Source organism: Podarcis gaigeae (assembly GCF_964106915.1).
Source record: "Podarcis gaigeae genome assembly, chromosome: 5".
NCBI classification, from domain to species: Eukaryota; Metazoa; Chordata; class Lepidosauria; order Squamata; family Lacertidae; genus Podarcis; species Podarcis gaigeae.
In genome coordinates, this window is record NC_139681.1 from 79,291,596 (window position 1) to 79,307,764 (window position 16,169).

General features: G+C 41.9%; 1 protein-coding gene across 24 annotated transcripts in view; it reads right to left on the reverse strand.

Moving 5' to 3' along the window:
* PLCH1 (phospholipase C eta 1) overlaps nucleotides 1–16,169 on the reverse strand; it is a 150,413-nt gene that overhangs the window by 15,195 nt on the left and 119,049 nt on the right. For 8 of the 24 annotated variants that reach the window (XM_083739080.1, XM_083739068.1, XM_083739071.1 and 5 more), the window contains 6 exons: nucleotides 10,254–10,348; nucleotides 9,539–9,639; nucleotides 5,867–6,046; nucleotides 4,913–5,020; nucleotides 2,621–2,745; nucleotides 1,077–1,161 (listed from right to left, as the gene is read on the reverse strand). In XM_083739080.1, coding sequence (XP_083595206.1) covers nucleotides 1,077–1,161; nucleotides 2,621–2,745; nucleotides 4,913–5,020; nucleotides 5,867–6,046; nucleotides 9,539–9,639; nucleotides 10,254–10,348 — 694 coding nt within the window. Of the gene's footprint in view, nucleotides 1–1,076; nucleotides 1,165–2,620; nucleotides 2,746–4,912; nucleotides 5,021–5,866; nucleotides 6,047–9,538; nucleotides 9,640–10,253; nucleotides 10,349–16,169 lie in introns of all 24 variants that reach the window. The other 16 variants (XM_083739070.1, XM_083739079.1, XM_083739057.1 and 13 more) reach the window with 6 other exon arrangements.

Genomic DNA, 16,169 nt, shown 5'->3' on the forward strand with positions numbered 1-16,169 from the left:
TCAGGGGTGAAAATAAGGCCATCTACCAAAAGGTAGCTCCAAAGCTTGATAGAGCAGGAGGACAAGCAATTATTTCTTACCCTGACGCTGGCAGTGATGAGGAAATCAATAGCCATTCAACAAATAATATGACATTTTTGTTAGCTCTTCTGAATGGCTGTTTCTGAGTATTGTGTTAGCTAACACAAATTTTCAGTGCTGTCACTTCCTGTCCATTGTGACAGAAATTCAGTAATTGCTTGGCCCTGCCCTCTTCCATAACTCTCGATAAGAAGGATTTTTTTAAACCCATTCTCTAACCTTCTCATTATCTACAGAATTTGAGCCTACTTTTTATAACAACTGTGGCTTGTCATTCATACTGTGATCATATCTGCTAAAACGAACATCAGATTCTGTCCGAATAACTTGTGCTTAGCGATAACTTAACCTTTGGGCAGACCCTTTTGGAGGGCTCTGGTGAATCTTCACGAAGCAACACATTCAATTGTTTAATATTAATTAGTGGTAGCATGGGATATATATATAAGACTCCAACTCATTCTGGAAAATTGTGCTTGATATTCTGATTTCAAAAGTGCTCATTGTTGCTGGCAGAAAGAACAAGCCAAATTTCACAATAAAGAAGTGCAAACCGTAAATTTGCAGATGGAGGCTTAGCCAAAATAGGGGGCAAAGAAGAACTGATACCAGGGGCAGAAGAATATAGGCAAAATGGCAAGTGTCTTGAATAATGGAAAAGTACTGAGTTGATATAAAAATATTGCTAATTGCATATGCCCAGTAGAAATGGGGAACTGAAATTGGCAGGAGAGGAGAAATTGAATACCTGAAGGAACATTATTAAGGCCACACTCATAACATACATTTAAAACAATATGATATCGCTTTAAATAGTCATATCTTTACCCAAAGAATTCTGAGAGCTGTGGTTTGTTAAGGTTGCTAAGAGTTCTTAGGAGACCTCTATTCTCCTCACAGAGCTACATTTTCCAGAGCAGTTTTACAATCAATCCCTCTTGACAACACTTACAGCTTGCATATAACAAACATACATACAGCTTGCACCCTCTTACCATTGTCATCCACCACCCTGGTCTGGTCTTTGCAGCAGTCAACCGGTAACCCAATAATTTCCACCTCAACAAATGGATCAATTATCTGCTTGAGACATTTTTGGAAACAGAAAATACATATTACAAATAATTATTTCATCTTTCCAAAGCATGCCCGCAAGATAGCAATTTTATAGACCTACCAGCATAATATATTAGGTTACAATTTTCCATTATATTAGATCACAACCAAGTAATTAAAAGCAAAAGTTGAGGTTTGAATTCGTTCAGAAGCCAAGATGTGGATTCATCTGTTGCAGTCTTGATAATTCTTTTATAGCAAGGGGCTGAGAGAGATCATTAGGATTCTGGAGACAAGCATAGGCTGTTTTCAGGCAATTTGGGGCTCAAGTCTAACACTCCCTCACAATGAGAATATTGTGACCCACAGCTCTGTGCTTGATAACATTCTTAACATCACTAGCATTTGGGGTCCTCCTGATGTTGCTGGAACTACAACTCACACCATCCTTGACTGGCTGAGGTAGATGGGAGTTGGATCCAGATAGCATCTGAAGGGTCAAAGGTTCCTTAAATAACCTGTAAAAAAAAAACCTAGGATAGACTTCTCTTCCTGAGATCTTGCAGAGCCATAATCCAAGCTCTTATTTTTACTACTGGAAATTTGTTTCACTTGTCTGTTCTAAATATCAGCGTGTTGCTTAAAATGTTTATTTATGTTTGTTTGTTTTTCAAATTTCTATCTTGCCCTTCCTCCCAAAGGAGTCCAGGAGAGCAAGCAAGAAAGCAGTGCAATTAAACCTAAAATAAAAACATGTTTGGAACATCTAAAAACACTGAAAACACCTGAACACATCTCTGAAGACATAGGCTCACAGCTGAACAGTTTCTCTCAGCCACCAAATGCCTGGGTGAGCGGAAATGTTTTTAAACTCCTCCTGAATGTTAATGAGGGAGACAGATGCCCCCCAACAGGGAGGGCAGTCCACCAATTTTCTAACATGTACTTCACATTAAAGAGTTAAGTAGCTGCTTCATTGCACCACGCTGTCAAGAGGACAAATTTTATTAACGAACCTTTCCGTCCCTCCAGGGTGCAATCCAATGTGTCATGAAAGGTGAACAGAAAATGCAGTAATGAGGCCAAGTGTTGAGTAAACAGAAAAGACGACTATGAAAGCAAGGTGCCTTCTCTAGCTGCAATAACTCTATAGAGAAGAGATATGCCTGTGCTCATAAGCCCCCACTTTTGTATTTTGAACATTATGAAACCGTAAAGATACAAATCATTGCAAACTCCCAAGCCAGAAACTTTCAGGGAATATGTCCCTAAATCATTAAAGAGAAATGCATGGTGAATTTCGCAATTTAGCCTTTAGTGCAATGATAAATTAATAAGATGTTTATCCCACACTAAGATAGCAGCTGCGGGTGAATAAAATTCAGGTGTGCGCCACACATATCCTTAAGAAGTGCTGTAGGCAATGTGAACATCGATACTCAGAGACTGGAAAACCACAAAAGCTATCATCAACATTGTTTACCTCTCCTCTGTCTCCTAACACTGAGTCTGGAGGTTTCGGTAGCTGCTGCCCACTGATGATTTTGAGGAGAAGTTGCTTCTTAGGGAAAGCAGGCAGTGGATCTGTAGAATAGGGATTGAACGTCCCTAGAGGGTGCAAAGAGAACAGAAGGGTACAGTCCTTCAGATAAGGAGTTATGCGTGTCTTACACACGTCTAAATAAAAGCAAGCAGTCAACAAGTAACATACAAATTCAACTATGCAATGATTCCCACTCCCAGAATTTTCGTCTTCTTTTACTTTGGGGGATGTGTTTGCTTGCCAGTCTGGATGACTGCAGGTACTTCACATACACAATTCATTGGCTGTGGCCAGGGCTGGATTTAGGTCTGATGAGGCCCTAAGATACTGAAGGTAATGGGACCCTTTATATGTCCAGCTGTCTTTTGTCAACAACAAATGGTCACTGTTTTTTGTGTTGAATATAAGCTACAGTGGTACCTCGGGTTACATACGCTTCAGGTTACATACACTTCAGGTTATAGACGCTGCTAACCCAGAAATATTACCTCAGGTTAAGAACTTTGCTTCAGGATGACAACAGAAATCGTACAGCGGCAGCAGGAGGCCCCATTAGCTAAAGTGGTGCTTCAGGTTAAGAACAGTTTCAGCTTAAGAACAGACCTCCAGAACAAATTAAGTTCTTAACCCGAGGTACCACTGTATATGGTAATTTATGGACCTAATAGGTATCTAAAGCCATTTGCACATAACAAATAGGAGCCTACACAACACAAAACACTCTTGCTGTATGTAGGTTTTATTTTATTTGTTTCTTATCTTATATTTTGGAAATGTACATCCAGTTGTTTTTTTCCTTTAAATTTTTTTGGGGCCCCCAAGAGACTGGGGCCCTAAGCAATAGCTTGTTTAGCTTATATGTAAACCCGGCACTGGCCGTGGGATAAAAGATCATACCTGTGTTAATCAGTTAATGCAATGATTCCGCCACCATTCTATTATTTAGTTCATTTATCCTCCTCTGGTTATTGGATTCTGTAAATTTTATGCTTATTTTAGGCACTTCTTCCCCACCCTTCAACAAGTCAACTCTTTTATTTCTATCAGCTTTGCCTGGAAATTTATCACTGTCAAAGGACTGTCGTTATTACCATTAATGAACATATTGCAGCCTGATTATTGACAATAGAGATGGTGAGCCTGTGGCTCTCAAGATGTTTTCGGACTACATCTCCCAGCCAGTATGTTCAATGATCAAGTATAAAGGGAGTTGTAGTTCAACAATGTCTGACAGGCATAGCTTCCTCGATTTTTAAAGCTCTAATAACACTAGAATATGGCAATCTATTGTACACAGAACACCATGGGAAGTAGACCTAGATGTGGAAATACCAAATGAAAACTGGATGGCTTTGTGTTGAAATCTGCTTCTGCAAAAATAAGGGAAGCCTCATTAAAACGTCTGCATAGGTGGCATCATACACCAGTGAGGTTATCCTGAATATCTAAGGAAGTCAATCCCAATTGTTGCAGGGGATGCACAGTCAAAAGGTACATATTTCCTTAAGTGGTGATGGTGATGTGACATCATCAAACGCTTCTGGAATGCTGTCTTCATATAAATAAGCTTGATTGAAATGTCCGCTGCGCTAGCAGCTTAGGATCCTGTCTGCTCATGATTATCCTAAACATGACCTCTTAGCCTTTCTATTAACTCCTGCTCGTTTGGAGATAGCCTGATGTTGGAAAACCGGTAATGGGCTGAATGAACATTGATTCTTGGTGTAACAGAGTATGGTCAATATAGCATTGGCTGAGAAACTAACATGTCAGGTGAGAGCGGCAAAGGGCAAACACAATCGATATTCCTTTTATAACATATGTTGATGTTTATTGAATACATAAATAGATCAGACTGTGGCTGGAATCCACCCAGAACTCATGGGGAAATGTGGTGTGACCTCTTAGAGATCTCTTTAACACATGACAAGTTACTTGTTGTTTACTCTTGTAACAATTGTTTTCTCAAAATTTATCTTCTGTACCATGAAATAAATAAAAACTGTGTGTGTGTGTGTGTGTGTGTGTGTGTGTATCTATCTATCTATCTATCTATCTATCTATCTATCTATCTCTATCTATCTATCTATCTATCTCTCTCTCTCTCTCTCTCTCTCTCATCTATCTATCTATCTAAAACAATATCTGGTAGGCCACAGGCTTCCCATTCTTGGTCACAAATAATGCATGTATAATAGCATTGCAAGACTAAAATGCATTGAATGGTCTTACCTTTACACATCTGCTGGGGTTTCAGGACGTATCCACAGTTGCCATTCATCCTGAACTTGGCTTGGTTCAACTGCATCACACGCCCATCAGACTGATAGTTTAACGCCACTGTGAAATTAGCAATAGCTTGTGTTACTCATAAACTTCACATGCATCTAACAAAACCTTGTGTGGTTTCTGCTCATAGAGATAAACCCAGAGTTAAGTTAGTGGTGCTTCATCCCTACTGAAATCAAAGGGACCTAACGACTAACTTGGCTCGTTAATTTCAAAGGAAACGAGAGTCAACTTACAATTTTAACCATGTCTACTCAGAGGTTAAGTCCTATTGAATTCAATGGGGCTTACTCTCAGGCAAGTGGGGTTAAGACTGCAGCCTAAGTTAGCCTGGATCCTGCCCATAAAATAGTTTTGTACCCTCTCCCCCTCCCCCCCTTAATGCAAGTGCCTTTGATTTTAAGCAGATAAATGGGATTTAATGAACAAAGTTTATATTACTCTTGAAAGCTGCATTCCCTCTGGGGCAATCTGTTAGGAGCTACATGCTGATAGCATGTAGTGCCAAAGTCAAATGTTGGTGAGATCTGAACCAAAAGTGGACATACCTCCCCCCCCCCCCTTATTTCTATCCAACACCTCTTTTCTCTCTTTCCAACAGCTCTCCTCTTCTTTCTGACATCCCTATTCTTTTTTGACACCCCCCCTCCTCCTCTCTTGCCAGTTTAAAAAAATGCTTTACTGCAGTCTGGTAAAACATCAGTTTCAAGCAACAGTGAATATCATTTTGTAACTTTCTGACCCTCTTCTCCCTTCCCCTCCTTCCCTTTCCTTATCTTCCTCCCCATCCAGCAGGCAGCTAGGATAGGGACATCTGAAAAAATGGGGTGAAAGTAGATCAATGGGCACTTGGGTATTGTGTGCATATTCCTCGCACGTGTACACTGCAGCACTCACCTAGCTGGCAGCCCACGTTCCAATACGCCAAAGGGTTGAAGTTGCTGGAGTCAATCCGATATGCAGATGGGTAGATTCTGGTGAGCTGCTTCTGGTTATAAAGCATGAATTGCTCTGCCTTCTGTTGCACCACCTGGTGTGCTCTCGACTCGCTGAAGGATAACACATTCCCCACAGTCCCTACATGTTGAAAAGGAAAATAACCAAGGAAAAGAAGATATGGTCAAGTATGACACGAAATGTGTTGTGTATACACACACACACACGTGTGTTGCGCCCGACGTTTGCCTGAGGGCAATTTGGAAATAAATGTGATTTTGAGGAGTTATGCTCAAAGCCTCCCTTCCCCTCTAAATGTGCATTTTTAAACAGCTGTTATTTCCTCTGATCTGTTGCTTCAGGGCCACTTTTTACTTGAAACACTTTCTTTTGGTGAAACAGCTCGGAGGCCTGGAGGAAATCAAAGCCCTCCAGACTCACAAGAACACCTTTGTCTACCGAGCTGCCCTGGGCCTCATTGAGAAATATTTTCCTGACACTGAAGGTGAAAACTCAATTTCAGAAACAGGAGAAGGACTGACACCTTCACCTTTCTTGACTTTAAATTCTGAGTGAGAGACCAGCCAAAAACACACTTTCTTGACTTGGCAAATGGCAGCATATTTGACTTGACTATTTAAAGCTCTGCAAGTGGAAAGCATTCATTTGTAACAAATAGCTATTTATTTATTTTTGTAATTAATAACTAATTAAAAAAGAAAAAAAGAAGTCATCTCAGACAGTCAGGGTCATGCTGCAAATGTAATGGTGCCATGATATGTTATGCTTTCAGTAAGGGCAAATGAAGTCTATGGCATAACTGGCAACTTTTCCCTTTTTTAAAGTGAAATTCCCTTATTCTGAATAGGATTCCTCGCTGGAAAAGGGGAAAGTTGACAGCTATGGTCTATGGGTATGGGAAGACAACACAGCTGCCATTTACCAAGGCAACATAATCAAATGCTTCCCCTTTTGTTTCAAGGTGGCTGTTTGCTATAGCCTCACTCACCAAATATAATGGGCACTGAAATAAGTTTAGTTTCATATACGTAACCATTCAAGTTGGCATTTTCGAACCATATCTACAATTGCATTATCAAACAGAACACATGTTCAGTGTCATGACTAGTTCCTCCAAGATGTTCAAATACAAAGCTATTTATCTAAATGGAGAATGTCTAATATTCAGATGATGAACATATTGGGGGGGGGGAGAGGACTACAAGTGCCATTCTTTGCAAAGCACTGCATTCAAACAGGCTTTCCTGAGTTGAATATATATTAAGCACGCATGGAGAATTCAAAAAAGGACAGGACCAAATCTCTCAAGGCATTTCTGGAAGAAATCGGTCTCAGTATCAAAGCTGCATGAAACCTGCACTTCTAACAAAAAAGATATGTTCATAATTTTGAATCAAGATAACAAGTTTTGCAACAGAAAAAAACCCCAGTCGTTTTGCAAACATAAAAAAAAAACCCAGTCGATTTCATGGCCTGTTGAAATAATTATAAAATTAAACACATTTGTAATATTTGCTGAAGTGGCAGGGAAGGGGCCAGAATACTGAGTCTCAGACCTTGGTCCCTCCTCACACTTCTGAGGTTTACCAGGTGATACAAACTCAACTTGAAGACTAATTTTGCAATCCTAAGGACTAGGAATATGGGCTATAATTTCAGCTAAAAAAGAACTAAGCATGGGTTTAACTCTCTCACTGCAATCATGTTTTTCTAGGATTGGCTCACTTCCCTTTTTTTTTTTTGGTAGGGGAGGGAAAGGATACCAAATTATTTATCCACTCTCAGATTTGATGTTTCTGTTTTGCTTGTACCAAACTTTTTTTAAAAAAATGCAGGAGACACATAGCCCTGATTAGAGAATTCAAGAAATTCCCGCTGTGTAATTCAGAAAACTCCAACTATTTTCACTAGATGGGATTGTTCCATGAAAGAGCTGTCAGCGTGTTTCCAGCTGGATTTTGACTACTTCTCTGAAGATGCTCGTCAGGAATAGGCAATGATTTCACCCCAATCTGCATTTGACATGCCAACCTTGGCTGAAATGTGCTTGAATCAAGAAAGGTGTCTCTCTGCATAACAAAATGCACACTGAGCGCAAAAACTACCCCTGGAGCTTAAAACATCTTCTTCCCCCACAAATAATGCTTATAAAGGGACAGGTCCTCTTAATTAAAGTCTATCCCCAAGCAGAAACTTGTCACGTCACACGCTGAAGGCTGCTTGCGGTGGGAAGAACATGTCACTTTTACATGTTGAAGGCGACACCACTTGTCACAGCTTTCGATTCTGAGGAAGGTGAGAAAAGCAATCCTGTTTTGTAATGCAGCTGTGCCAACCTCCAGTGGAGGAAGAGAGAAGCCATTGCAAGCAGGTGGGATAAGCCCATAAAACAGGAAGAGGCAGAAGAGGCAGGAGCCAAGCTGGAAAGGAAGGATGGGACTGAGAAACTCATACTACCAAAGTGGGGTGGGTTTTTGCACGAACCAGGTGTATGTTTGTGTCAGGGGACTGCCATCGGAACAGGGGAGGGAGAGCCTCCCATGCTTCTGAAGAGCAGCTCCTCCAGCAGTGGGGAAAGCCATGCCTCCAGTGGAGAAGAGAGGGAAGGGGGCAGCCAAGCAAAGGGAGGGCTCAAAGATGCTGCTGAGAGCCCAAGGGCCTCACCTAGCCCGGTGGCCAGGAGGCACACATGCCGCTTCCGTTGCCCAGCTTACGCAGAGGGGTGAAACGTAAAGAGGGGAAGTGGAGATTCGGGGTGTCTAAGTTCTTATGTTGGGGGGGGGACTGGAAGGGGCCACTCCCGGAATCTGCAAGTGACTAAGACGGACATGAACCTTGTGGTTCGGCACTGTAAATAGTTTGCACAAATAAAACCTGTAAAAGACAGGTCAGAGTCTTGCCTGGTTACTCACGAGCAACCAGCACCAGCGCCTGACAGTTTGGGATGTCACTTGAGCATCACTTTTAAGCTCAAAAATAAGAAGTGTGCGATTGCAATGCACAAAGCAGCTAAACCCACACCACTCCCCCACTAAGATCCCATTGTTATAACCTCAAAGTCTACAGAAGGATCACAAATCAACAAGACTTGTGCAACAGCATAGTGGCAATATCAAGTGACTCATATTCACCTCAACTTGCACAGGAGAAATTCCCACATGCTCATCTACTATATACTTGGGGAAGTAGTTTGCCTGCTTGCTTGTCTGTCTGTCCTTTATAGGTTCAGACATCTTGAGATATTGCTGCCATATTCAGCACAAGGGTTCCTGAGGTGGGGGCAGTGGTCTTCGTCTACATTTGGACACCAGCCACCATTTTGAATCAAGATGGCAGGCCCGAATGTGACTTGGGTGTAATTCTGCCTAATTTGGCGTGGCAGTTAGGAACGAGGTTTCGCTAGGGGGAGGAGGTAGTTTTGCCATTTTTTTGCAAACACATTGTCCGCACATCCCCAAACTCATAAATTACTCTATCCATTTAAAAATCTTTGCTTGTTTCTTTGAATTACTAGGCAGCGCTGGGCACCCCCTGCTACTTTCTTATACAGGAGCAAATAATATATTTGACAGCAGGAAAAGGTTGTGCCCCAGTATTCAACCACAGCCTTACCATCATCAACTATGTCTTGAGCTGCTACCGAATTGGTGTACACCACTAAATCAGAAAGATCGCGACACAGCTTCATCGTTTTTCTCCGCCGACCCAACCTGCTGAAAAGAGAGAGATTTTTTTTTTCTAAGTGGCTAGATTTGTCAGCTTCTCTCTCTATCCTACTACTAAGCCCAGACGAATCCAATGCCTTTTCTCAAACAACAACAGTTATTACTTGACTAGAAGGCATGCTACAAAATAAAAGACAACCAAACAGAGGAAAGAAATAGGCTGGCCAAGAGGTGAAGCCTTTTCCAAAACTCTAATTCATTTTTTTTAACCCTGCCTCTGCCTCTCTGCCCCACAACCCATCCTTCATACAGATATGCCTTCCAGATACTTCTCTCCAACAGAAGCAACAGGTTCTGGCTACAAATAAGTTCTCTTATTAAATGAAGGCAAGATGTGCAGGACAATAGGAAGAGGGAGTTTTGGATCTACAGCAAATATATGCTTTGTTTATTACATTCAGTAGCATAATGAGTTTAGACAGGCAGTATTTTTGGTTCTGCCTGTTTTCATCTAAAAATTGAATATGTCCTCACACACAAACACCCAGTATTGCTTTATTCATTCTAAAAAGCTAGTGCCGGTTACATTCCGGGGAAAATGTACATTTGCAGATTGCCTGATTTGGCAGTAAAACAGCTGGGGATAAGTGACAATTACTAACCTGTATAGCTGTCCAGGTTCTTTCCCAGAACAATTTTGTTGAGAATCCTCATCATCAGATGTGCTATGAGATTTGGGCCTTGGTTTTGCAGCCTTCTAATTGAGAAAACAATATCTGATTTAACTGTGTGGTGAACTATAAAAAGTTACTGTTCATTTCCAGTGTGGTCTGCTCAGGCTGCATTCACAGTCCCCTCCCCCTCCCCCCATTTTTACCTCCCCATTTTCACAATGTTTACCTAACTGTTAATTTCTGTGTTCTGATTGAGATTTCACATGGTGTAAAAGCCACTTACAGAAATATAGTGGAATACAGAACAAGCTTAGTGCTCATTTTTCTGTGTTATTTGCAAACAAGTTCCCCCCCCCCCCTGCCCGCGCGCGCCAGAAACAAGTACAGTGGTACCTCGGGTTACATACGCTTCAGGTTACAGACCCAGAAATATTACCTTGGGTTAAGAACTTTGCTTCAGGGTGAGAACAGAAATCGTGCTCGGGCAGCGGGAGGCCCCATTAGCTAAAGTGGTGCTTCAGGTTAAGAATAGTTTCAGGTTAAGAACGAATTAAGTTCTTAACCCGAGGTATCACTGTACTCAACCTTTGCTAAATTCCACTATATTTCTGGGTGTGGCAGAAATGAAGAGTTGGGGAAATGAAATGACATGAAAATAGAATAAGCTGCCGTGTGAATGCAGCCTCAGGCTAACAGGAGCTTCCCAGGGTCCCAAAAGGAGATTTCCCTCACTCTTTCCTCCCTTGAGCATTTTAAATGGAAGGATCAGGGATTGAACCTGGAACATTTGGCATGCAAATTCATGCACTCTTGTCACTGAGCTACTGCCCTAAGCACTTATTGCCAAGAGTTATGTTCGATTTACAAAGGTTTTGCTCCAGCCAAGATTAATAGCTGGTAAGAGTGACGTTAACACATATGAGAGAGTGCTGGAGGGGAAATAGTTAAATAGGTTGCACAGACGGGACCCGGGGGGTGGAGTCAGTGGGACTAGAAAACCAGTTTTGGGAGGATTCGTTGGGAGTTGTTGGTGGGTAGTTGGTTGGATTTCGTGGGTTGGCTGGTTGGGAAAGGCAGTTGGTAAAAGAGAGACAGTTAGGCCAGTGGGTTCTCGAGTGTGAGGAGGTAGAAGAGATAGAGAGAGGAAAATAAGACTAAGAAAGTAAAGAGTAATAACGCTTGGAATGCTGTAAAAGATTTGTTTGTGTCTGAAATAAAATACATTCTTCTTTCTTAATTGAGAAGCTGATTGAGACTGAAGTGATTTTACCAGGGAGGACCTGGTTGGTGGCAGCGGATTAGTGGTGTCCGGGTCAATAGTCCGTGAGACAACCGGGGGCTCCATACGAATGCCACAGTAAGTCCTGTTGATTTGACTGGGAAATAATTAATTTAATTGAAAAAGAATGAGCTCTCCCGCTGAATTTGATGGCAAACCATCTTACTACCTGCTAGGCACATACCAAAAGGTGAGAGAACTGAACAAAACTTCAGTTGTAACAGCGATCGTAAACTGCTTGCAAAAGAGCAGCCAGTTTACAGAGAACTAGGTTGCTATAAAGTCCTCAAACTTGTATAATTTAAGATTTTTTATGGGGGAGGGGTGGGAGAGTTACGCAGAGTGCTGAAACCCATTGTCACAATCATTTTATACCTACTTTCACAGACAGCAATGTATTTTGAAGGAAGGAAGGAAGGAAGGAAGGAAGGAAGGAAGGAAAGAAAGAAAGAAAGAAAGAAAGAAAGAAAGAAAGAAAGAAAGAAAGAAAGAAGGAAACAACCCAGGCATTTTTCTCCCCATGCGTCTATTTCTCTGTCGACCCTGAAATGTCAGTATTTCAAGGATTTATTGAATGAATGGCATGGGAAGGTCAAAGAAAAAGTATGGGACTCTGGTGAAGGACACTGGCGGGGACGTCCAGCAAAATGCAATGCTAACATCTGAAAGGGAATATATCAAAACCCTCCCACATATAGGGGTACAATTAAAGAAATACTTATAGCTAAATGAATTTTTGTGAAATTCATTCACATCTGCAGACTTTTAAATTTTGTAATTCAAAGGGAGAACGCTTCCAGTACAGCATCACTAAATATCTCTTATTGCCAGAAGTGCACAAAGTCAATCAATTTCCACAATGGTCATTAAGGAGAATATTCATTCTGTTTTTCATGCAGACATGAAAAAAAAATCAGGGCAAGCCTAATTAGGCTAATTAGCTGAAATCGTTGCATTATTGAAATATTTTGCGGTCTTCAAAGTAGTGAGTAATTGTAAGTTCTCCAGAGGCTGGTTTCTCTCACAAGCATTCTACTGTACAACATTTGTTCCCTTATCAGTGTGCTGGGAATGTCAATTGTCAATAGTCCCCATTAGCAAATATAAGCTGGAAGTTGTGGGACGCATCTGAAAATTGAATGAATAACAGCTCATTAATTGTTCTTTTTCAGTTTCTTGAAAGCCAAAGAATGTTACATATAGGAGTGTGTGTGTGTGTGTGTGTGTGTAAAAGTATGTGCTGCCAGCTAAAGTTTAAAGAATTAAATTATGTTTTACACTGCCCTTACCATCTACAGAAAGAACTGGTGAAACAAAGCTAGGGGTCTGGAGTGGGACAGGGATCCTGCACTTATGTCTTGCTTGCAGCCTTTGTATAAGCTGCCTGGTTGGCTACTGTGGAAACAGAATGCTGGACTAGATGTTTGGGTTGATCCATCAGGGCTCTTTTCTTGATTCTGTGCCATGCGAGGGCTCCAATTATATCATGGCTGACCTTGGACCAGTCACATTCCCTCAGCTTAACCTACCTCACAGGGTTGTTGTGAGGTCAAAAGGGGAAGAGCTCCTCGGAGGATACGTGGGACATAAATATAAAAATAAAAACTGCCTATTCTTGCCAACCAGTGCCTCCATTTTCCCCAGCTTTCTCTGCTGTTTCATAGAATCATAGAGTTGGAAGAGACCACAAGGGCCATCGAGTCCAACCCCCTGCCAAGCAGGAAACACCATCAGAGCACTCCTGACATATGGTTGTCAAGCCTCTGCTTAAAGACCTCCAAAGAAGGAGACTCCACCACACTCCTTGGCAGCAAATTCCACTGTCAAACAGCTCTTACTGTCAGGAAGTTCTTCCTAATGTTTAGGTGGAATCTTCTTTCTTGTAGTTTGGATCCATTGCTCCGTGTCCGCTTCTCTGGAGCAGCAGAAAACAACCTTTCTCCCTCCTCTATGTGACATCCTTTTATATATTTGAACATGGCTATCATATCACCCCTTAACCTCCTCTTCTCCAGGCTAAACATGCCCAGCTCCCTTAGCCGTTCCTCATAGGGCATCGTTTCCAGGCCTTTGACCATTTTGGTTGCCCTCCTCTGGACACGTTCCAGTTTGTCAGTGTCCTTCTTGAACTGTGGTGCCCAGAACTGGACACAGTACTCCAGGTGAGGTCTGACCAGAGCAGAATACAGTGGCACTATTACTTCCCTTGATCTAGATGCTATGCTCCTATTGATGCAGCCCAGAATTGCATTGGCTTTTTTAGCTGCCACAGTGTTGGCTCATGTCAAGTTTGTGGTCAACCAAGACTCCTAGATCCTTTTCACATATACTGCTCTCAAGCCAGGTGTCACCCATCTTGTATTTGTGCCTCTCATTTTTTTTTTTGCCCAAGTGCAATACTTTACATTTCTCCCTGTTAAAATTCATCTTGTTTGTTTTGGCCCAGTTCTCTAATCTGTCAAGGTCGTTTTGAAGTGTGATCCTGTCCTCTGGGGTGTTAGCCACCCCTCCCAGTTTGGTGTCATCTGCAAATTTGATCAGGATGCCCTTGAGCCCATCATCCAAGTCGTTGATAAAGATGTTGAATAAGACCGGGCCCAAGACAGAACCCTGTGGCACCCCACTAGTCACTCTTCTCCAGGATGGAGAGGAACCATTGATGATCACCCTTTGGGTTCGGTCAGTCAGCCAGTTACAAATCCACTGAGTGGTAGCATAGTCAAGACCGCATTTTACCAGCTTCTTTACAAGAATATCATGGGGCACCTTGTCAAATGCCTTGCTGAAATCAAGGTAGGCTACATCCACTGCGTTCCCTTCATCTACCAGGCTTGTAATTCTGTCAAAAAACGAGATCAGGTTAGTCTGACATGACTTATTTTCAGAAATCCATGCTGACTATTGGTGATCACAGCATTCCTTTCTAGGTGCTCAAAGACTGTTTGCTTAATGATCTGCTCCAGAATCTTCCCTGGTATTGATGTCAGACTAACTGGGCGGTAATTAGTTGGGTCCTCTCTTTTCCCCTTTTTCAAAATAAGGACAACATTTGCCCTCCTCCAGTGTGCCGGGACTTCGCCTGTTCTCCAGGAATTCTCAAAGATGACTGCCAGTGGTTCTGAGATCACATCTGCCAGTTCTTTTAATACTCTTGGATGCAGTTCATCTGGCCCTGGAGACTTGAATACATCTAAACTAGCCAAGTATTCTTGTACTATCTCCTTAGTTATTCTGGGCTGTGTTTCCTCTGCTGAATCATTTGCTCCAAATTCTTCAGGTCGGGCATTGTTTTCTTTATCAGAGAAGACTGAGGCAAAGAAGGCATTGAGGAGTTCAGCCCTTTCTGTGTCCCCTGTTTGCATTTCACCATCTTCTCCTCTGAGTGACCCCACTGTTTCTTTGTTCTTCCTTTTGCTATGAACATACCCATAAAAGCCTTTTTTGTTGCTTTTAACCTCTCTAGCAAGTCTGAGTTCATTCTGTGCTTTAGCTTTTCTGACTTTGTGTCTACACGTGCTGGCTATATGTTTGAATTCCTCTTTGGTGGTTTCCCCCCTTTTCCATTTTTTGTACACATCCTTTTTTAATCTTAACTCAGTTAAAAGTTCTTTAGATAGCCACCCTGGCTTCTTTAGGTACCTTCCATGTTTCCGTCTCATTGGTATTGCCTGAAGTTGTGCTTTTACTATCTCCCTCTTAACAAACTCCCAGCCATCATGAACCCCCTTTCCTTTTAGTATTACTGTCCATGGGATCTCACCCAGCACTTCCCTAAGTTTTATGAAGTCGGCTATCTTAAAGTCAAGAAATTGAGTCCTAGTATGCTTGGCTGCTCCTTTCCGCTGTATAGTAAACTTCAGAAGAGAATGATCACTCGCGCCTAATGATCCTTCCATTTCTACCCCACTAACCAGGTCATCAACATTGGTTAGGACCAGATCTAAAATGGCTGTTCCTCTTGTTGCTTCTCCCACTTTCTGGACAATGAAGTTGTCTGCAAGGCCAGTGAGGAATCTGTTTGACCTTATGCTCTTGGCTGAGTTTGACATCCAACAAATATCTGGGTAATTGAAGTCCCCCATTACTACTATCTCCCTTCCTTTTGCATGCTTGGCCTTCTGTTCCAGGAAGGCATCATCTATGTCCTCCGTTTGGCTTGGGGAACTATAGTAAACTCCCACAATGAGGTCACTGTTATTCTTCTCTCCCTTAATTTTGACCCAAATGCTCTCACTTTGGCTTTGAGGTTCTAAATCTTGGATCTCTTCACAGATATACACATCCCTGACATATAACGCCACTCCTCCTTTCTTGTCTGGTCTGTTTCTCTGAAATAGATTGTATCCCTCCATTATTACATTCCAATCGTGGGACTTATCCCACCAGGTTTCAGTGATGCCTATTATGTCATATTTAGTTTGCTGTACCAAGAGCTCAAGCTCATCTTGTTTATTTCCCATGCTTTGCGCATTAGTGTACAGACATTGAAGTCCATTAATCATTCCCCGTGTCTCTTATTTAAGGATCTGCGTGCTGTTTGCTCCATTTGGTCTATGACATTTGGATGATCCATCTTCATCAATTGATAGACACCTACCTTCAGGAGCATGTTTCCCCACGACTGT